The sequence below is a fragment of the Rhinatrema bivittatum genome, chromosome 1 (genome assembly GCF_901001135.1).
Source record: "Rhinatrema bivittatum chromosome 1, aRhiBiv1.1, whole genome shotgun sequence".
NCBI lineage: Eukaryota > Metazoa > Chordata > Amphibia > Gymnophiona > Rhinatrematidae > Rhinatrema > Rhinatrema bivittatum.
Window position 1 is genome coordinate 668,194,931 of NC_042615.1, and position 21,370 is coordinate 668,216,300.

At 37.9% G+C, this 21,370-nt stretch overlaps 1 protein-coding gene across 8 annotated transcripts in view; it reads right to left on the reverse strand.

Annotated features, from left to right (window-relative positions):
• RASA1 (RAS p21 protein activator 1) overlaps positions 1-21,370 on the reverse strand; it is a 384,196-nt gene that overhangs the window by 44,537 nt on the left and 318,289 nt on the right. For 6 of the 8 annotated variants that reach the window (XM_029573687.1, XM_029573696.1, XM_029573711.1 and 3 more), the window contains one exon: positions 19,343-19,431. In XM_029573687.1, the coding sequence (XP_029429547.1) occupies positions 19,343-19,431 (89 nt within the window). The other 2 variants (XM_029573738.1, XM_029573747.1) reach the window with 2 other exon arrangements.

Genomic DNA, 21,370 nt, shown 5'->3' on the forward strand with positions numbered 1-21,370 from the left:
ATGTTCGATGTAATTTCTAACTTTAGTTCTCTGTAAACCGACGCGATATGTACTATTACATGAACATCAGTATATAAAAGCCTTTAAATAAATAAATAAATAAATAAATAAAAGTCTAAATGTTTGGTGATTTTATTCTTTATAACTGTTTCCACGATTTTTCCAAGCACTGAAGTCAGGCTCACCAGATCTCCCCTAGAGCCCTTTTTAAATATCGGGGTTACATGTATCATAGAACATTCATTTGTGCGTTGGGTCCACTTAAGAGCTAAGATCAGGCTACTGGGTAAGCACTTGGGCATGGCCCCACACCATTTCTCATTAACATGGAAAGGCTTGCTGGGAATGGAGTGGGACCAATTGATGCCAGTGATCCTACACATGAACAGAACACAAAATCCACCATAGGCGATAATACAATTAGGCGGCAAGAACCTGGCGAATATGCAGTGTTGAGTTTATCCTCAAGAAACAGAAAGATTGCATCTCAATGTCTGAATTGCTCCTGGGCACATGCATATTTTGGTCCAGCATCACTCCCAAGAACATATGGAAAGGTGAATGGTCTCACCGGGTGATGGAGAGAACCAGAAACATAAGTAAGTGGATGTGAAGGTTCATGACCATCATCCAGGGACATTGTATCGTGCATTAGACTATTAATGAGAGTTGCCTGGGGCTCTTCTACCCAGACGGGGTGCACTTGTCGGACATAGGCCTCAACATATTTCTCAGTGACTTCCAGGACATCCTGGAGTTTCTCCTGGAAGCTCATGGCCACAGCAATTAAAGTATGAGGAGCCCTGGCAAACAAGGGTCCATTACCGGGGCTTGTGACAGGGTGACAGTAAGTTTGGGCCAGTAGGGACTATGTGGAGTGGCAGCTGCCCCCGCACTGGTGGGGCAAATGCCCACGGCAAGCATTGCAAGACTACTATTTCTAGGAAATGGATGGGAATTCTACTGCAGGTCACTCACTTTCAGCGCGAAAAGGGGTAAGGCAGCATTCGAGCAGCACCCAGCCCAAGATCTCGATCTTCAATGGATTTGGGACGGGAATGTTGAAAAGCCCCTCAGCTTAAACAGTTTCATTGGCAATTTCTTATGTTCTTATGTTGGTGGGTAGGTTGTCAACAGCTTAGCTGATGGTTATTTAGTACTGATCACCCAAGGTTGATAATATTCAATTTGTTTAAGTTAGGCTTAGTATCATATTGTATTAGTGTGCATTACCAAATGCCTTGCATTGTTTCATTGTTTTGTTATATGCTGCGGCCATGCTTGTCCAAGATAAATATTTCATTGTGTAATTACCGACTGTACCTTTATTATGCAAAGGACACAGTGCTAGGCTGGGTATTTGGGGCCATAGGCTTGGCAAGTGGCATGGGGTGTGCTGAATCTGTGTGTGTGTGGGGGGGGGGGGGGGGGGCAATTCCCTAAGCCTATTCAAGTTGTGCAAAGAAGACAAGTACATTCCAATTAAGCTTGATTTTAAACCGGAATCCAAAAGATGTATAGCCTCTTTCAAGAGTATGTGTACGTAAACCAGTCAGATACTTGCACATATATAAAATGATAAATTTGTTCCATCTGAAATCATATATGCTAGCAGTCTAGATGCAAATAGCAAGAATCACTTGAGACACCTCTTCTAACACATCAAATCTGCCAACCATTATCCTTTTAAGCAGCTTGACTGTAAGAGATACCAGATCTAATGAGGCTCCAAATGTGACTGGATTTGAGATGGTCTTTTCTACCAGAGAAAGCAACCAAGACTTGCTTCAGTCAATAATGGACAGAATCATTGAGTTGTCATCTTTCCTGAGAGCTGTGTATACCTTGGCTACCAAGAGGATGGCTACAGAATACCAGCAGTTAAGTAGTTATCTGAGCCTTTATAGGAATGCAAACAAAATCAAACTCTGTTCCTCCATTAATCCCCTTTCACCCCAATGCAAATCTTTTTACCTCCTAACGATTTAGGGACTATCAATAGAGTCTAGCAAATCTCAACTCTGCCCATCTGTAAACATGTTTCTTTATCCCATTACAAAGCAGTATGTATGTTAACATGAGAATGTCCACACCTCGAAGGACTGATAAAAGAGATCGGAACATATTCCTCCTAGCTTCTTAAGGTATGACAGTTTTGTAATTTTTGTGTGGTCTAAGCTATTTTGTTGGACACTATTTTAGCTCAGCAGTTTCCTTCTACTTCTTTACAGGCTTCCAGCTCAATGAGAACTGGACTGTTATTGGGCTACTGCACCATGAGTATTTGCAATTACTTGGCCCCCCTGCCCCCACTTGATAAATTCCCACCTAGTCTTTAGCTCACAAATCACAGCTCACTTAGAAATCTGGTACACATTCACTCTGAGTTTGGCCAGTAGCTACTGCCATTCAGCAATGACAGGCTCACTGCAGCATTCTCAGCTGGCCTGGGAAGCAGAAGATGAGCCCGGGAATTAAATACAAGTATTCTGTATAACAGTGCTCAGTACTGTCATTAAGCCACCAGGTCAATCTCAGACAACCAATTTCTTACAACATTCAGAACATTTTTATTTATTTATTTATTTATTTTATTTTTAATCATTTTTAGTTACAGAGCAAGTCAACCAACTCACTTACAGAGAAAAATATTGGAATGCATTTATACATCCAAATCAAAAGAAAATAAACCTAGCAACCGCATATACCTTATCCTATAATATATAAAGCATTCCCCTTATTTAGAAATCCAAATCAGGGGGACAGAATATAGGAAGATATTTGTACAAGTAAACATTTACAGTAATAGGCCTTAACGTAAATAAGTGACCATCATACTTTTTTTTTGGATCCTAGTTTAGGGCTTTGATCCGGGGATACCTATCACCTGTCTTGCATTCAAGAAGGATTTCAATTGCTCAGGATAAATAAAAATGTAACAATCTTTTGATGATCTTCTAACACATTTGCAGGGATATTTTAATACATATGAAAAGCCAAGAGCAATTACTTGGGATCTCATGGTAAGGAAAGCCCGTCTCTTATCTTGAGTGACGGGAGCGAAATCTGGAAATACACGTATCTTAGTTCCCCTAAATTGGAGATCAATATTTTTAAAATATTAAACATTCAGAACATTTAAGCCAGCTGTATACAAACTTAGTACTCAAGAGCAGCAAGCCAGTCAAGTTTTAATGATTTCCATAATGAATATGCATGAGATTTATTTGCATACAAAGGAAGCAGTGCATGAAAATCTCTTGCATATTTATTTTGGAAATCCTGAAAACCCAACTGGGATGTGGCCCTCAAGGGCTGAGTTTGTGCAATTCTCATCTCAGGGAGACTGATATGAGTTTGACTTTTTGTAGGAACAAGAGTCTTCGGTTGGGCAGCTTCTTTGGATAAGGCTCACAAGTCAATTTTGTTTAAATCCAAAGTTAGTAATCTGACCAACCTAAGGTTCTGGAATTTGAAAGCGTAAGCCCTAGATTAGAATAGTACAGCCACCATATCCCTACAGGTCTGTAGAATTCATGACCTGGATGTGTTCTAGAGACTGACTTTGATAATAAGGCCCACTGTATTAGTCTCATGTGGAGACAAAAGGGAATGTCTGCACAAGTGCTACCAACTGGTCTTGCATCTCCAGCGCCAACTTGACTAAATTGGCTGGATTATTTTATGGGGAAAATAGGTCTTAGCCTGAATCACCTATGAATTTTCCAAGTGGGATGATTTACTGAAATGGAAGTAGAATAACGAATCATAAACCTTACTGACTAGTGCCTCAGCAAATATATATATATATATATATAAATAAATAAATACTACAACTGTCAAAGAGGTGTCCCCAATCTGCCAATCATTTAGGTAGGAAAAAGTGTGCACTCCCAGTGTCTCAATATAATCACAACTACCACCAAACATTCAGTAAAGACCTGAAGTGCCAACACCAGGCTATACACTAGAAGTGTTAGATATTTATAAAGAAAGCAAAGTTGCTTACCCATAACAGGTGATCTCTGAAGACAGCAGCTCACCAGTCACAAGTGGGTGATGTCCTTGCACTTAATGCCAGTTTCTTGCAGAATTTTCTGGAAAGGCCTAAAGATCTTTATTGTTCATGTGTGGGAGTTCCTGCAGTGCTGTAGCCCCAATAGCTCCCCTCAGTTCTGTTTTATATTCCAGTGTTTTTTTAAAAATAAACTCATAACTGAGCACAGCTATGAGCAGTTACAACATAGTATAAAATAAACAAATACAATGAAAGAATGAGAATAATCCAAAGTATAACAAATGATTAAACAGACCACACCAAGTGACAATCTATGCCTTAAAATAATTAATCAAGACATAAAATTAGCATAAATCAAGTATAAAACCCTAACGAACAGTAACACAAAGTACATCTTTAACAGATTCTTAATTCAAGAAACGTAAGAGTCTCAAGGTACAGGTCTCCACAACTAAGGAATTGCACAAGAGAAATGACTGGTCTTTATAGTCAGAGACAACCTAGTCAATTTAATAGGACACGTAAAAGCCCTTCATGTTTAGAATGAAAGGAAGGAGTTGGCATACATTTCTCTAGTTACCATTCAAATAATCTGCATCCAAAACCTGTAAGTTCTTAATCGCAAGAGCAAAGAGCAGCCAATTCAAGTCTTTAAGCAATGAAGAAATACCACACCTAAATTTACATCCAGTTAATCTTGCTGCTGAATTTTGCACCACTTGCAATCTTCAGATTTGTTTCTTAGGAAGACCCAAGAATAAGATATTGCAATAGTACAATCTCAAAATGAAAGGGACATACTACAGTAGCAACATTGTCCTGTTCAAACTAAAGGGCAAATATTAGTCCTGGGGGAATTCTGCGCTACTGCAGAAAATAGCAGAGGAGATCTTGGCATGCTGCAAACAGAGTGCGCGAAGATGAAGGCCCCCGTGTGCTGTGGTATGAGCTCCACTCACAGCGACGAAGGTCCCGGTGCCCAGTTTGCAGTGACGAAGGAGGCCCCGGTGAGAGTGAATGTGTGTGTAAGAGAAAGGAGAGGGCGAGGGGTGTGAGAAAGGGGAGGGTGAGAAAGAGCAGGGGGTGAGCAGGAGGGTATGAGAGAGAGCAGGGGGGAGGGGAGGGGATGCTTGAGTGTGGATGCCAGAGAGAGGGAGCCTATATGAGAAGATTGTGAAGGAGTGTGTATGTGTGAGATTGGGAGTGCATGTGTATGAAAAAGGGATTATGTGTATATGAGGCTGCTAGCCCGTGTGAAGGGATTGTGTATATGTGAGACAGAGCCTGTGTGAAGGGGTACATGAGAGAGAGACATAGGTAGCCTGTGTGAAAAAAAGGGAGCTTGTTTGGGTAATTATGCAAGAGAGAGGGATCCTGTATGAGGGTATGTGTGTGCGCGAGAGAGTGAGGAAGCCTGTATGAGGGTGTGTGTATGTGTACTAGAGAGAGGGAGGGACAGAAGGAGCCTGTGTGAGGGGCAGTACTGAGAACAGGGTCAAACTCTGGGACTGGTGATACAATGGTAGGGGTTGAGCCTAGAGGTAGAGGGGAGAGATTCTGGCAGGTGGAGGAGTTGGGGCCTGAGAGGGCAAAGTGGCCGGGAGAGTGAATTGAAAGGACACTCTTACAGTGAATTTCTAGGGAAATTCTGCTCAAAATATTTAAAATTCTGCATCTCTAAGTAATAACTTTTTTCTGTATTAATTTAAAATGTAATTACTTAAAGACAGTCATGTAAGTTGTGTTATTTTGACCAATATAGTTTACAGAATTTAAATTTTTTTTTAGCAGAATTCCCCCAAAAATAAAATATGGCACAATTTCTTTAGATGGAGAAAATTTATCAACATAGTAATATGTGGTACAAAAGTTAGTTCAAAGACTACCCTGAGACTTCTTGCTATATTGAAAATCTGGGAGCAACTCAGTATCTAAATCCAACAGTTTAGACTGGTGCGGGTTCAGGAACTATATTGTCCACCAAATCTTGGAGCCATACTAATACTTTTCAATAATTTTCCCCCAGGAAGGGAATAATGAAGATTGGACAATATCTCAGGAATGGTAGGTCCGTACTTAACTTCTTTACAAGGGGTTTTATTACTGCTTCTTTTAAAATAGAAGGTATAATTCATTCTTTTAAAACTTTTATTACTGAGCAGAGAGGTTTCAAATAAAACCCTCTTTCAGCCATAAGTAAGAAAGGCAGAGACAGGTGACTCAGGGAGATAGCAGTATGCATAGCCTGAAGTAAAGACTTCAAATTATCCACAATAACCTCTTAAAAGCGGGCTAATTCAATAGAAGAAACCTGGCTTAGTTCTCCAACATTTTAGGGCTGCAAACCAACCACTTCCACCTAACCTAATGTTGTCCAAAAAAATAATCAGCTAAAACAGACTCATTCTCTACAACTAAAATACCAACTGCTGGATATATTAAGTCTTAACTATTTTAAAAAGTGCTTTGGATCTATTTGCAGTGGACTAAATATAATAAAAGCCACTTTATTTCAGAGATGGCTGCTTTGTCCTCAGCATTCTCTGCATGATGCCACCATCTTTCTAATCAACAAACTTCTGTGATTGTACAGATCTCCAGAAAACCAGGGAGAGGAAAGACCAGGTTTAAAAACCCTCTAACACTTTGAAGCCAACATATCCAGGGTGTTCTCATCTTAGTATTCCAAACCTCTACCTGTTCAATAAAGAACAATCTCCCAAGTGCTCAGCAAACACACCATCTTTTATCCCAAATTTTCTTTGAAACATTTCTACCAACACTTACTCTTCTCATGCCACAAAACTGAAAGACAGCCATCAGTCCATGATAAAGAACATGATACATTTTACTTTCCATTTCCTACTAGGATCTAGAGAAGAGAGGATATTAACATACTGTTGACTGGGGAAAGAACTCCTTCAAAGGGGGATGTGGGAAGATATGCATGACTGGTGAACTGCTATCTTCAGCGACCTCTGGTTATTGAGTTTTGGGGGGTTTTTTTATTTGCAGAAAAGCATATTTGCTGATTCTTACAACTGCAATTCCCCTTCTAAGAATTGTCATCAACATAAAAAAATACAAGGAAAAACAGCAAAAACCAATGGGCAGGAAACCTTTTGTTGGCAAAAAAAAAACCCCTTGTTTTTATGTATTCATTTTTACATTTCGTAACATGGAAGACAACCTAAATGAATATAAAGTGCTGGGGGGGGGGGGGGGGAGAAGAGTGACTAACCCCTCAGAGAGGCTGAGAAGAGTCCAAAACCCATCCTGCTAGGAGGACAAGGTAATAGGATGGGAACGTGAAAACTGAACTCCATGTGGCACACTAGCCAATCTCAATGAAGGCAGGCCTTAGTTGGGCAACAGATTTATTTATTTAAGAATTTTTCTATACCTATATTAGTGGCGACATCATATCAGATCATATCGATTTACAGCGCAACTACAGAAGCCGGAGGTTGGTAGGTAATGAGTTCCAGTGCGTAGGCCCAGCAATGGAGAAGGCTTGGTCCCTCGTAGAAATAAGGTGTGCCTTCTTTAGGGAGGGCACATGAAGGGTCCCTTTATTGGAGGCTCTGGTGGGACGGTTAGAGCGTCACCACAGCCTAACATTGTGGGCCTTGACATGGCCCTCTAAGATCAGAGCTGCCTGGGCATTTCAGAAGGAGATGCAATCTGCTATTCAATTAGAAATGGTGCATTTTGTCACCACATGCCTAGGCTTATTAGTATCAAACAAACAAAATGTGGAGTGGGCTCTAGTCTACTCTAGGTAGGTGACAACTCTTACAAACCAGGGAATGGTTTTCCTCATTATGGAAATGAGACCTAGCAGAAAATGTTGGAAGGATGATTGATAGATTAAGGTGGAAATCCAACACCACAAAGTTGGGATGCTTATGTAGTACCACCCTATAATGATGAATTCTGGTATAAGGCAGATAAATTAGGGTCTGTAAACAACTCAATTTGCAGGCCAAATTGACTACCATCAAAATGTGACTTTCCAGGTCACGTGCTTGAGTACACAGGATTCTAGAAGCTCAAAGGAAGATTTCATCAGCTGGATAAGAACTATGTTGATATCCCAAGATAATACAGGTGACTTAATTGGAGGCTCCAACTGAAGTAAGCCCTGCTTGAACCTAAAAAGAGGCTATACAAAAATGGTTTCCTTTAATGTGCAGGTGACTAACTGTACTGATGAATTGAGACTGGGCTGCTTTTGAGGCTAGACTCTGAAAGAGGTAGAAGTTATTCAAGAAGATTTTGTGTGAAGCAAGTAATCTACCAGACTGCTTATCTCCTACATTTAAAAATGAAAGACCTTTTGGGAGATTTCTTTCTAGATGCCAAAATAATTTCAAACACCTTTTCAGACAGATTTTGGGTCATTTTACTCGATATCTGGGTAGTAAGGACCAAAGATTGGATATTGAGATGTAGCAATATTCCCTTTCTGTGAATGATCAGGGTTGGGCAAGTTACCAACTTGATCAGTTCCACAGGAGCAGAAACCAGATATACTTCAGCCAAAAAGAAACTATAAATTCCATAATTCCAGATTCCTCCTAAGTTTTAAGATTTTTTACCAGGGCTATTGGAGAATCTTTCTGTAGAAGTCCTGCCCACCAATTGAGAGAAAAAAAAATATTTTTTTTTAATTTTATTAAACTATTTTAAACATTCAAAGTCATGAATATACAGGAAGATATTTTAAAGAAAACGATACTAAAAAGCAACATTATTTTACTGATAGGTCCACTTCAATAAGTAATGGACGGAGTTTTAAAAAATTAAAGTAACAATAAGAATGGGAATAATGTACATACTTTTAGTCAGCAAACATTCCAGTTGAATAAACAGCAACTCTTACTTAACCTCTGTCTTTTCAGGTATGAATATGTATAAGCATGTCATACTGATAAACAAAAGCTTCTTATGAAAGTCAACATTTTAGGAATCAGCTAGATGAATTGCTTCCTCTGAAACAATCACTTTAGAAAAGTCAGCAAAAAAAGAAAGCCCACAAAACAAAATCTTTATTGCTGAAATTGTTTTCAAAATTACAATTTTTATCCTGTATTGATACAAAGGATACCAACAAAGTTGCCCTTACTGGGATTTCGTTTATGGAAAAATCTAAGAAATCTGTCAAATCTCCAGATAAAAAATGCTGCTGCAAGACTTCACTGGTACAAATATCCATGTACTTTTCTCACTATATTGGCTCCCGGTAATCTGAAGAATCCAATATAAATTTATGTCGATTATCCATAACCTCACACGTCTCTTCATCCTAGGTCAATGCTACCCCCCTATACACCATGCAGGTCACTCCGTTCATCAAATAAACAGCTCTTTGAAATTCCCCCAACCTGGTTTGCCCATCTCGACTCCACCAGGGAGCGAGCTTTTTCCATTACAGGCCCTACATCTTATTTTTATGTAAACATTTTTTTTTTAATATACAAATAAGTGGTGAGGCCTTGAACTCTGCTGTCTAGGACAAGTGGGGCTAGGAAACATTTTTTCTGAGGAAAATACTGCTTTCCAGGTGGGCACTGTGGTGTACTATGTTGGCCTTTCATAAGTCCTGGACAGCCTAATTTGACAAAAGTCTGAGAGGGAGTCAGTTGGACATGACCGAGGGGTAAAAGGGACACTAAGGAAGGACAAAGCCATAGTGGAGAGACAATGAATTCTTTACTTCAGTCTTTACTGAGGAAGAAGTAAGGCAAATACCAATGCCAGAAGTTATATTTAAAGATAATTCAAAGGAAATGAAAAATCTCAGTGAACCTGGAAGATGTACTAGGGCAAACTGACAAACTAAAGAGTAGCAAATTGCCTGAACCAGATGGTATACATCCCTAAGTGCTGAAAGAACTGAAAAATGAATTACAGACCTACTGTTTGTAATCTGTAAACTACATTAAAATCAGCTACAATACCTGAGGATTGGAGAGTGGCTAATGTAATGCCACTATTTGAAAAGGGTTCCAGTGTGATCCAGGAAACTACAGACTGGTGAAACTGTTGTCAGAGTTGGGGAAAATGTTTGAAATTATTCTAAAGAACAAAATTATTGAACAAATAGACTTTACTGGGACAAAATCAGCATAGATTTAGTCAAGGGAAGTCTTGCCTCAGCATTTGCTATTTTTGTTTTGAAGGTGTGAATAAACGTGTGGATAGCCAGTTGGTTTAACGCATCTAGAGTTTCAGAAAACACTGACAAAGGAAATTAAAGCGTCATAGGAGGCAATATTCTGTTGTGAACTGATTAAAAGATAGAAAACAGAAGTAGGGCTAAATGGTCAATTTTCTCAATGGAGAAAGGTGAATAGTGGAGTGTCCCAGAGATCTGTATTAGGATCACTGTTTTGGTTTTTTTTTTAACATTTACAAATGACCTAGATATGGGGGACGAGTAAGATCATCAACTTTGCTGATACAAAATTATTCAAAGTTGTCAAATCACAAAAGGATTATAAGAAATTGAAAGAGGACCTTGCAAGACTGGGAGACTGGGCACCCAAATGGCAGATGGCATTTATTTATTTTATTTATTTGCTTTTGTATACCGACATTCGTTGGGGTACATCACATCGATTTACATGTTGGTGCGGAGCAATAGTAGGACGAGCGTGGAACAGCCCTTGCATGAGTTTCTGTAGTTGCAGCAAGCCCTGCGCAAGGAAGAATTAGGGCATGATGTGATCTGAATGTAGCAGCAGCTTGGGACCAACCATGAAAGAAGGGGAAAGCTGTGTGTATGGCCAGTGGAGATTTTCAATGCTGCCCTCCCCTCACCAACCACTGAACCTAACCAAGAGAAACATGTTGCCCCTGTTATCAGCCTGCTCTTTTCCCACTTTTATCAGCACCTTTTGCCCAGAGCCCAAAGGAAAATATTATCATTGATCTGGCCAGTGAGATGTTTGGAAGAGGGGCTATGAGGCAAGGGATGAGAGGCAAGAGGGGTTTTTTTTTGTGTTGGATAAGGTGGGGAGGGGATTACTTCTGGAGAGTGAGTGAGAAGGAAAGACAGAGGATCAACTGAGAGATGTAAAAAGAAAGGAGATGTGAAAAAAGGGTTGGTGGGAGGAGTTGAAGCTGGAAGGTTTGAGAGAGAGGATGAGAGGGAGGAGGCAATGGGAGATGGCGTGAGAGGAAGCGGATGACAAAATTAACTGGGAGATGTGAAAAGGACTGGAGGAGGTGAGAGAAGGGGTGGGGAGTGAGAGATACAGAGATTGAGAGAGGGGAGGAGGTTAAGAGAGGGCATTAGATGGAGTACAGGAAGGGTGATGAGGAGTGATTAATGGAGGGGGAACTGCATCACCGCTAATTTTTGGTCATCCTCTGGGCATACTTGGAAATTCTCCAGATTTGGCCTGAAGACCCCGGAACTCTGAAAGAATTGCCGGGTCTCTGGGCCAACACCCGATAACTCTGGGTGCCCTGCTGCAGAATGCCGGAAGAAAAAGGGTCTGGAGCAGCGCAGGAAAGCAGAGCATCAGCACCTGTGCCTCAAGAAAATGAGGTGAAAAGCGAGATGAGCAGAAGCATTGCCCTCCCCTGCAGGACACAAGAAACTACAAATGTAGGAGGAGGAACAACAACATTGGGCCACACGTTGAAAATAAAACAAGGGCAGAGCAGCCCGATACTGCAGGAGGAGGAGGAGGAAGTGGAGCACATGTCCTGCGGGCCTGGGAAAAAAGGAGGCTCCTGTGGCTAATAAGAATCGAGGCAAGAAGAGAGATTGAGAGTGCACATGTGTGTGTGGAAGAGAGAGAACTGAATGAGTGTGTATGTATGTATGCATTTATGGATGTATGTGGAAAAGGGAGAGGAGTGTGCATGTATATGTATGGAAGAGGAAGAGAAGTGAGTTTGAGTGTATGTGGAAAACAGGAGTGAGTACATGTGTGTGTGGAAGGAGAGAAGTGAGTGTGTATGTATATGTTTGGAAGAGAGTATGTGCCTAAAAGGGAGAAGAGTGAGTGCATGTGTAGACAAGGGAGAGAAATGAATGAGTATGTGAGAATGAGCATGTATGTGAGTGAGAACATGAGTGTGCTAATGTGCCCCCCCCCAAAAAAAAAAAAAAACAATCTCAGGGTGGGGTCATATGATTTTCAAAGTTCCAAAATGGGGTCACTTTGGATAAAAGTTTAGGAAGCCCTGCTCTAGACAGTTTAGCACTTGTGTGCTCTCAGTAGCAGATAGGTAAGCTGCTCTAACACCTGCTTCATGGTGTACACACATGGCCATTAAAATACTCATATGTAAGACATTATAAGACTTCTAACATTATCTTGGAATTTTTTCTAGTCTTCAAATTAAAGAGGACAGTCATAGCTATTTGCATGAAACATAAAAGGGCGCTCTAAGGGGTGTTCAAACCGGTCCTACGGGCCCCTCCAGTCAGTCGGGTTTTCAGGATATTCCTAACGAAAATGCATGAGATTTATTTGTATGTACTACCTCCTGTGTATGCAAATATTTCCCAGGAATATCCTGAAAACCCGACTGACTGGAGGGGCCTGTAGGACCGGTTTGAGCACCCCTGCTCTAAGATACCATCACATTTTTAGTTAAGAAGGATCTACTCACAACTAATTGCAAAACTTGCTACTATGCATCTGCAAAAGGACCCACAAATAAGTTCATGTCAAACCCTCCATCCATTTAATAGAGAAGTTTCCTAGGATGAAGATAAAAGGCAAGCACGTTGGTGTCTAAGGTAGAAGCCTTAGACATGCTCAGCCAGTTTCAACACGCAGCCCTGAAGTTGAAACTGGCTGAGTTATACTAGCTCCAGAGCAAGAACTCATCCATACAATCGCTGGTCAGAAGGGACTAGTCCTTTCCAGGATCTGCTCAACCGCAAACCTGATACAGCTCCTTGTAAGTGGGAATCCTCCATAAACCAAATAGACACCAATGAAAGAACTCTTGGTGAGAGACGCAGACATACAGAAGGTGATCTAAACCTGAAGTAAACTTGGTCAATGACTCTTTGTAGCTATGGGTATTTGCAACCTGACCCTGCTAAGATGCCATGAATAAGTGCCACATGAGAATTTTGGTGGCCATCATTGGTAAGTCTTTGGTGGGAGACTGACCAGAGACTAGCTCAATGCATGTAAAGATGTTGCTGAAACATAGAATTGTTATCAAGACTCTGGGGACCCTCAGACCCAATAAAGTGATATCTCCAATGAGGTTACTTCAGAGTATGGGGATTCTCAAAACATCTGAGCCATATAAGAAAAGCACTGAGCAATCAATCAATGCCTACTTTTTGACTCAGTTTATGGAAAGTGGTCCGAACCCTAACAACCTGAGTCCTTGCTCTATCCCTTACCAATATGTGGTAGCATCAAATCTAATGAAGCTTGCTTTGATAGGGCCTGATTGCCAGCAAATCTTTACACAAGACACTGGGATTTTTTTAGTCTTAGATGGCAGCCTAGAACTGAACTTATCCTCCTCAGTAAGACAGGTATGTAATCTTATAAGCTGGGTCTAGACAGTTAAGGTAAAACCTGAAAGCCGATCCCAAATCTAAATAATATACAGCACAACATCTGTAGTAGACATTGCAAAGTTCCACAATGGACATCTTGTGTCCACAAAAGAAACAGTTCTTGAAGTGTCTGGTCTGCTTCAATATTTCATCTGAAAAAGAAGAAATTTCCAAAAGAAATACAAACAGAAAAGAAAGTGAAATAATGTCTTTGGATGCTGTCAGTGCAAAAAGCTGGAGAGAAAACTACAGAATGCTCAATGCTTAAAAAACCAAAAACATCCCAGAACAATGTAGAATTCTAGTTGATGCATTAAGAAGCAGACACATACACAGATGGAGGTCAAGAGGTGATCCTTCTGCAACGGTGCCACAAAAGAACTGAGAATAGCTGGTTTTCATCAGCTCCAATACCATGTGAACTTGGTCAGATTTCTACAGCTTGGGAGGAAGTCTTTCCATCCAGGCATGCAAATAATCAAGCTTCCCATCCCGGTGACTATTAGGACCATCTTTGGAGACATACACACACCTTGCCCCTCAATCATCACATGAAACTAAGTCCTTCTTATCATTTATCTTAAGGTGTTAAGCCTAGTTTTATCAATTGAAAGTGAGCAAATGTAGTCTGTGTGCTATGATAACACAAAACCCAATTTTATACTATTGGGTCTCCTGTTAAATTTAAAAAAAAAAATATACCCCATAATATATTTAATGATTTTTAAATTAGTATATACAGTACTATCAGTGTCTTAAGCAATTTGGACAGGACTGTTACTGACATTCATATAATTAGGTAATGAATGCAATATCTTATCTGTAGTACAGTCAGTTTTTCTAGGATAAGTGCATCAAACTTTGATTAGAGGTAAAGCTTTAGATGTGTGTTCTGAATTGTATAAAACTTTCACAGATAAGGAATATCTAGTTGCTACTTGCAGAATTTTACATGTTTTCCATGTGAACCCAGTATAAATCACCATATGATTTAAAAGCATGGGTCCAACCAATTTATAAGCACATCATACCATTCAACAAGATAAGCTAGTTTTGAGTATTAAAAAAAAAAAAAAATTAGGCACAGACTTTCAGTGTGAATCTTAGGTTATTCCTCTACATTAATTTGTAACTGCTTGTTTACCCTACTTCATCCTTTTATAACTTGATAAAACTACACCAACTCTCCTTCACAAAAACTGAACCATTTTGATCTACATACCTGCAAACGTAGCAGCTATGCACCCATATTATAGCAGTTCAGCTTTAGTAACAAATATTAGAGCTTTGGCTTATGTACATTAAGCCCTATGGTTAGCAGTTTATCTGCTTAGCATACGTGAAGGCCACTTAAATCCTCTTAATGCTGAATGGAAGTTTAAATATGGGGCTCTCAGATTATATTTAATGCTTAAATAAATGAATAGGAGAACACAGGATGTGCTTAAAACAGTTTCAATAGTAAGATAAAAATGTTTAGCTAGCAAAAAGGTAGTAGTACTTGCAATTAAATAAGACTCAGCTTTGCAAAGTGACTCAGGTCAATTTTCAATGGGTTTAACCAGCTAACTTTGGAAGATTGTATATTAAAACTCTGCTATTCAAAAAAAAAAAAAAAAAAGTCCCTCACCGATCCGATAAATTTAACCTTTTAAATTCACAAAGTGGCCAAATTAGACCAGGCAAAAAAGAGCAGCTTCAAAGGCACTCCCTGGGTGGGCTTATGACTTAGCTGGTTAGACTTCATTTTAAGCACTAAATGATTTGATGTACCCATTCAATCCTGCTTGCACAAACAGCAATCCTAAATCTAATCAGCTAAATTTTGATAACTAGAACTAGGTGAATTTTTAGCCATAAGCTTAGTCTGTTAGATTCAGCTGAAAATCTTCCATAAATTAACCATCCATCTGTGCTTCTTTCAAAATTGATCAATGTGTGATTTTAATTAGCACATCATGCTGAAGGGACAGGCACTAGTGGTCAAACACTGAAATGGCAATGCTCTTATAGAAAGTCTCCATCTCCCTCTCTCAAGCTTCCATAGCTACATAAAGTAACTAGGTCTTGCCTTTACACAATTCTCAGCAGAAGGTACAAAATGCTAAAATTGCAAATGAAGTCACTTGTGGGAAAAGCTATTGCTAGACTGACCAGTTTCCTGTGGATATCGTAGGTAGCATTTTGCATTAATATAGTTCTAAGAAAAAGAACAAATTAAATGTTACAAGGTGACTAAACACTTCAAGTGATTAACAAAACGATAAATCTGTATTTTACAGCTCAAAAATAAAGATTGCCCTCAGACAAGTATTTTATTTGATTTATATTCTGCCTTTCTTGCACGTCCAACTTTGCTAAAAATGAGACCTGTTTGCAGTCTATGTTTGATGATTCACTGACTTGCAGTTCAAATCTGCTCAGTTTACCTGTTAAAATTCACATGCACATATTCATTTACTGCACACTAAAATATATTAGGAAACTCAGGTCATTGAACAGTGTCGTCTTGTCTGATGTTTGCATCTGAATAAAGCTTTATGAATCCTACATTCCTCTAGAGTGACATATCACTAGAGGACTTTTTAAAGTGATAGTGGCATAAGAACAAATGAAAAATGGACTACACTTAAGATGAAATAGAAATCATGCAATAGGCAAGTGCAGAACTGGTCACCAATCAGATTAAAAATATAAAAACATTTTTCTTACATATCCAGAAGAAAAAATGCAGCACTGTGCCACAGCAGCAGCATGTCCCTCCCGTGCCAACCAGAATAAAAGGAAGTGTTGTTAGAGGATATTATGCATGTTAACATTTTATTTTATTATTTAAAAATATTAATATGCCACCCATTAACTATAGCTCAGAGAGGCTGAGTGCCTCATACATAAGACTGTAGAAATCCCTAAAAACTGTAGCTACTCCTAAAAGCATACATGGCAGAGCATAGATCGAACAAAATGTGGCGGGGCTTTGGAAGAGTCTCATGTCCAAAGCCCTGCAATAAATACAAATCACATGCAAATTCAGTTAAAAATAAAATAGTGAAAACTAAAGCAGAGCTGAAAAAAAAAAAGCAAATTGTATCAATAAAAGATCATGAGAAGCTAGGCACATAGTACCGCAAGGAACACAGATGTAAAATAAAATATGTATCAAAGTGCAATTATAAAAACAAAGATTTGCATGAAAGACTAAAAAATACTCATTTTTGATTTAATACATTGTGTGATTTTATGCCATTTGTTTAGTAGCCATAATCTGTCTTTTATGATACAAAGCATATTTTAAAAAAACATATACATGTACATGCAGCTTGAACAATCAGTCCAGTCTATTCCATCCTAAAAGTGTAGTTCCAAAGAATTCTGTATTTTTCCACTGCATTTCTCCTTTTTTCCAGCAATTGTTTGCCCATTGTCTTCAGTTTGTTCAATTTTTATTGATCAATACCACTGTTCTTTCCAATGGCTTAATTTTTGTCTTAAACAGAACCAGGTACAATTTTGTCAGTTTTGATGAAAATGAAAGTTTTTGTTAACCCTCTACAGACAAAAAATATTAAACATATAAAGCCATAGCATAATTCTAGTAGTTAGGTTTTGCTACTTAAATATGGATATTAGACCCAAATTATTTTAAGATGTTTCCTTTAAGAATACTTTTTACAAGTTTATTTTCTATGCAATGTGAATGTAGGCTATAATGAAGGCAATGGTGCACCAAAACCATTGTTACCCATGTTGAAATTAGATTTTAAAAACAGAAAGTAACAGTAGCTTAGAAATAGTTTTATGGCCATTGTGTCTTATATCCCCAAAGTGTTGGGATCTTTAACAAATTATATTCGTCTACATCACTGGCTCTTGAATTCATAGTCTAACTATATTCTTTGCAAGCAGATTAGTGAATGAGCAGTTATAAAAGATACTATTAAATGCAAAGTGAAAAAACACAGTAATTTTGCTAAAAATACAAGTATATGCTTACTGAAATTCTATATAAAATATAAAAAACTGAATTACTATGATAAAAAAAATATCAGATAGTATTTCCTAAATCAGATGTATTTTTTTCATCACAATCACAGTTCCTTCTATTAACTGGCAGTATCATGGTGGGTCCTTTGTTTTGTAAGCATTTCTTCTACATCATCTTTCCAGCTTGGTTATATGCTGTTCCTCCTAATATCACAAGCTCCATGCCATTACAAGTTGATACATATGTGTTTTTCATCCATACCACCAATTCCAGGCTAAAAATAATGGATTAACCCACACAAATTAGAGATAAAACCATTATATTGTTAGGAAGTCACCTCAGTCCACGTTGCAAAGGATCTGCGTGAAATTGAAAATTTTATCACTACAAAAATTTATTTTAAAAAAATGACTAAATATATTGGCATCCAAATATTTTAAAAAATATTTTCTACTGCCTTGTGTGCATATTATATACACACGTATAGATAAATATATACATATGTATACCATATGTTGCAATGGCTCATATTTGTCTGCAATTTTAGAACATTAGTGCAGTTCAACAGAATGAACCTGGTTCAGTTGCTTCAGTGTTATATTTTTTGCTGGTGTAGTACTGAAGAACATAAAATTAGAGAAGCTTGCAAAATGTTATCAATTCGTTTGTATTTGAAACAATTTCTGCATGCTCTCAGTAAAAAAATCCCTCATTTGTATGTTTTCTTTATATTCTGCTTTTCAGCACTCTTTCCTGCTATACCACCAACAAAATCTGAAGCATAACTGAAGATCTTCTCAAATTTAGGCAACAGGATTGGCCTACTTTGCAAAGCTAGTCCCTGTTAAGTCCATATATATATATGTTTAATCAACTGTTACATGTTTGACTACCATTCTTATATTGATTGATTCTGTTATTTAAGGTTTCTATATCATAATGAGTTTAAATTGAGTAACATCCCAGTTCTTCATTTCCTTGTTCTCTGTAAGACTCACTTTCAGTCATTTCAATTGTTCTCTGTAAACCGAAGTGCTTAGTGATTTTGTCTCTAGAACCTCGGTATATAAAAAATGTTAAATAAAAATAAAAAAATAAATATATATATATATATATATATATATATATATATATATAAAACCCCCTTTGACTTTGCAAACCAAAAAATAGGGATACTAGCTTGGCAACAGGCAACAAAAAAAGGTAAGATTTTAGAAAGGTTACAGTACAAGTATGTGAGTAAACAGGAGATACGAAGAAAGGGTAATACAGAAGGGTGCACCATGAACTCCTAATTTAAAAAAATACTTGCTTTGTACCATTTCTACCAAATTAGTTTTTTATATATATAATTTTTGTTTGGCAAAATTCTCTGCATCCTGTTTCTACACATGAAAAATATTTCAGCTTAAGAAACTTAAGGATTTTTTTTTTTAATGATTATTAGGAACTGAGTTTAAAACTTTTTTTTTATTGTAGCCTTTTAAAAAATATGTACTTAAGGTTACTGGACAGCATTATGACTATAAATTTTATTTTTTTTTTTTAGAAAGAAACTTTTTAGGTTAGTAAGCTTACACAAATCAAAATAGACTTAAATATAATAAAGAATCCATCCCAAAGGAATCCAGAAAAATCTTTTTGGATTTCTTTTTGGTCTAAAGTCCCATCAATTACTTTTACCGGATACCAAAATGGCCTCAAAGTGATTACTGTATCAAAATTTGGCAACTTAATCATTTGCTACAACATGCCTTAAAACTGAATAGTTTTTTGCCCACATACTCACCTTTGCTCCAAATTCAACTAGATTTGCTAAGTTTTGCACAGACTTGGCAACCAGCGTCAGTGTTCTTACAGCAATGGGAGATGGAGAATCTACAAACAGTGTTTATAGAGTTATAAGTATTGTCTACATTGAAATCAAGTCAATTTTATTGTAAAATAGTTGGTAAGATAATCAGAAAAAGCAGAATTGTATCAAATATTTTCCCTGTTTTAACTAACCACTTTTAACTACTGCAAACAATGTCTTGTTGAAACATAGAAGTAATTTCCACTGGTCAGTAGTACTTATAGTGAACACCAAAAAGGAAAAGTCCATAAATAGGGAAACAGACTTGGGTGTCTCCACCTCTTTCTTCTGAAGTATTACGGATTCTATTGGGATCTGCTGGGTATTTCCAAGAGACCCAGACTGCACACTATCAGAAACAGAATTCTGGACTTGATGAACCATTGGTCTGACCCAACAAGGCATTTATGTTTTTATGTAAGGGGCCATCCATAAATGACATCACTAACCATTCTCTACCAGCCATGTATCATAGCTAGATATATATATATATATATATATATATATATATATATACCCTGGTTTGTTTCAACAGTTTCATGATCCTAGTTCTGTATTCCTCTGTTTTATGTAATTGCACTATTTGAGGCACTGTTATTGTTATTATGTAAACCGTTTTGATTTGTAATCCTGTTACAAGAAATTCGGTATATAAAACTGTTAAATAAATAAATAAATCACACTATTTTGGCATGAAATTAACCCCCATCCTCCTCTTGTCACCAATCTCCAAATTCACCTTTCAACTTAGACCCCCCCCCCTTTGTTCTGGTTGGGGGCCGTCCATAAATGATGTCATGCTTTGACAGGGGGAGGGGGGGTTACCATTTTTGTGACAGTCCGTTAAAAGAGTGGATCAATGAAAATGCTCTGCTCATTGCAGACTGTGCCCTTCATCAGCACTGCAGTGCTGATGCTCACCTGAGCTTCCTGTTGGGTGTTTCATACTAGCTTTCTAATTCAGCTATAAGGACAGATTAGCCAGTGAAATGGTGATGACTGCCAACCACTGCACAATTCAAACCTTGATATCCAAATCAAAGGACTGGAAAATATACATGTATTTTACCATGCAGAATATAAACTTCAGAATTATAGGTTGTATAAAAATGCTGCAAAATTGCTTTACACTTAGAATTCAGATGACACAATCCATGTCTCCTTCAACCTTATGATGTATTTCATCAAAATTCCTTAATGACAATTCAGATCAGGTGCCTGTTATTGTATTTTGGCATTAGGACTGAAAATTTCAAACATGCATTGTTTTTCAGTGGAACGTTATCTGCAGTAGTGCAAATGTCTGTGGGTAACTTGTACTTTCCCTCTGAGAACTGGTGCAAAGTCCACAAGTTAAAGTTCCTGTGGACTCTGCAAGTTTGAAAATGTTCCCTCTACATTACTGCACATGGAGAGCAACTCCAAATGCTTTACAAATTCAACAAACAAAATGTTAGAAAAAATGTAAATGCTAAGCTTCATGAAAGAACTCTATATTGCCATACAACTGTCCATGCATAAAATTAATGGAAACATAAAAGAGGTGACCCAACCACATTCTAAATCACAGATCTAACCATGATTGTAAAGTATACGGCTATATAAAAATACAGAACAAAATCACCCTCCTAATACTGTACAGAAGTAATAAAACTAAATCAAGGTGGAAAGATTTAAGACGTACAAGATATAGAAAGATGTTAAGGAACAATGTGAAAAAAAAAAAGTGTTGACATTCCACAATCTTTATTCTCCCTATTGTATTTACATGCATCAAGTTTATTTTGAACTCCTTTCCTTTTTTGTCAGTTTATTTTAACATCTTTCTAAATCCTATATGTCTTTTGTATCTTTTCAACTTGGTTTACTATTATACTACAGAAGTATACACAAATTTTGCAGAATGAAATCATTTAATTAGATCTGGAACAGTTTATCTATTGATGAGGGTTCTTGATCACA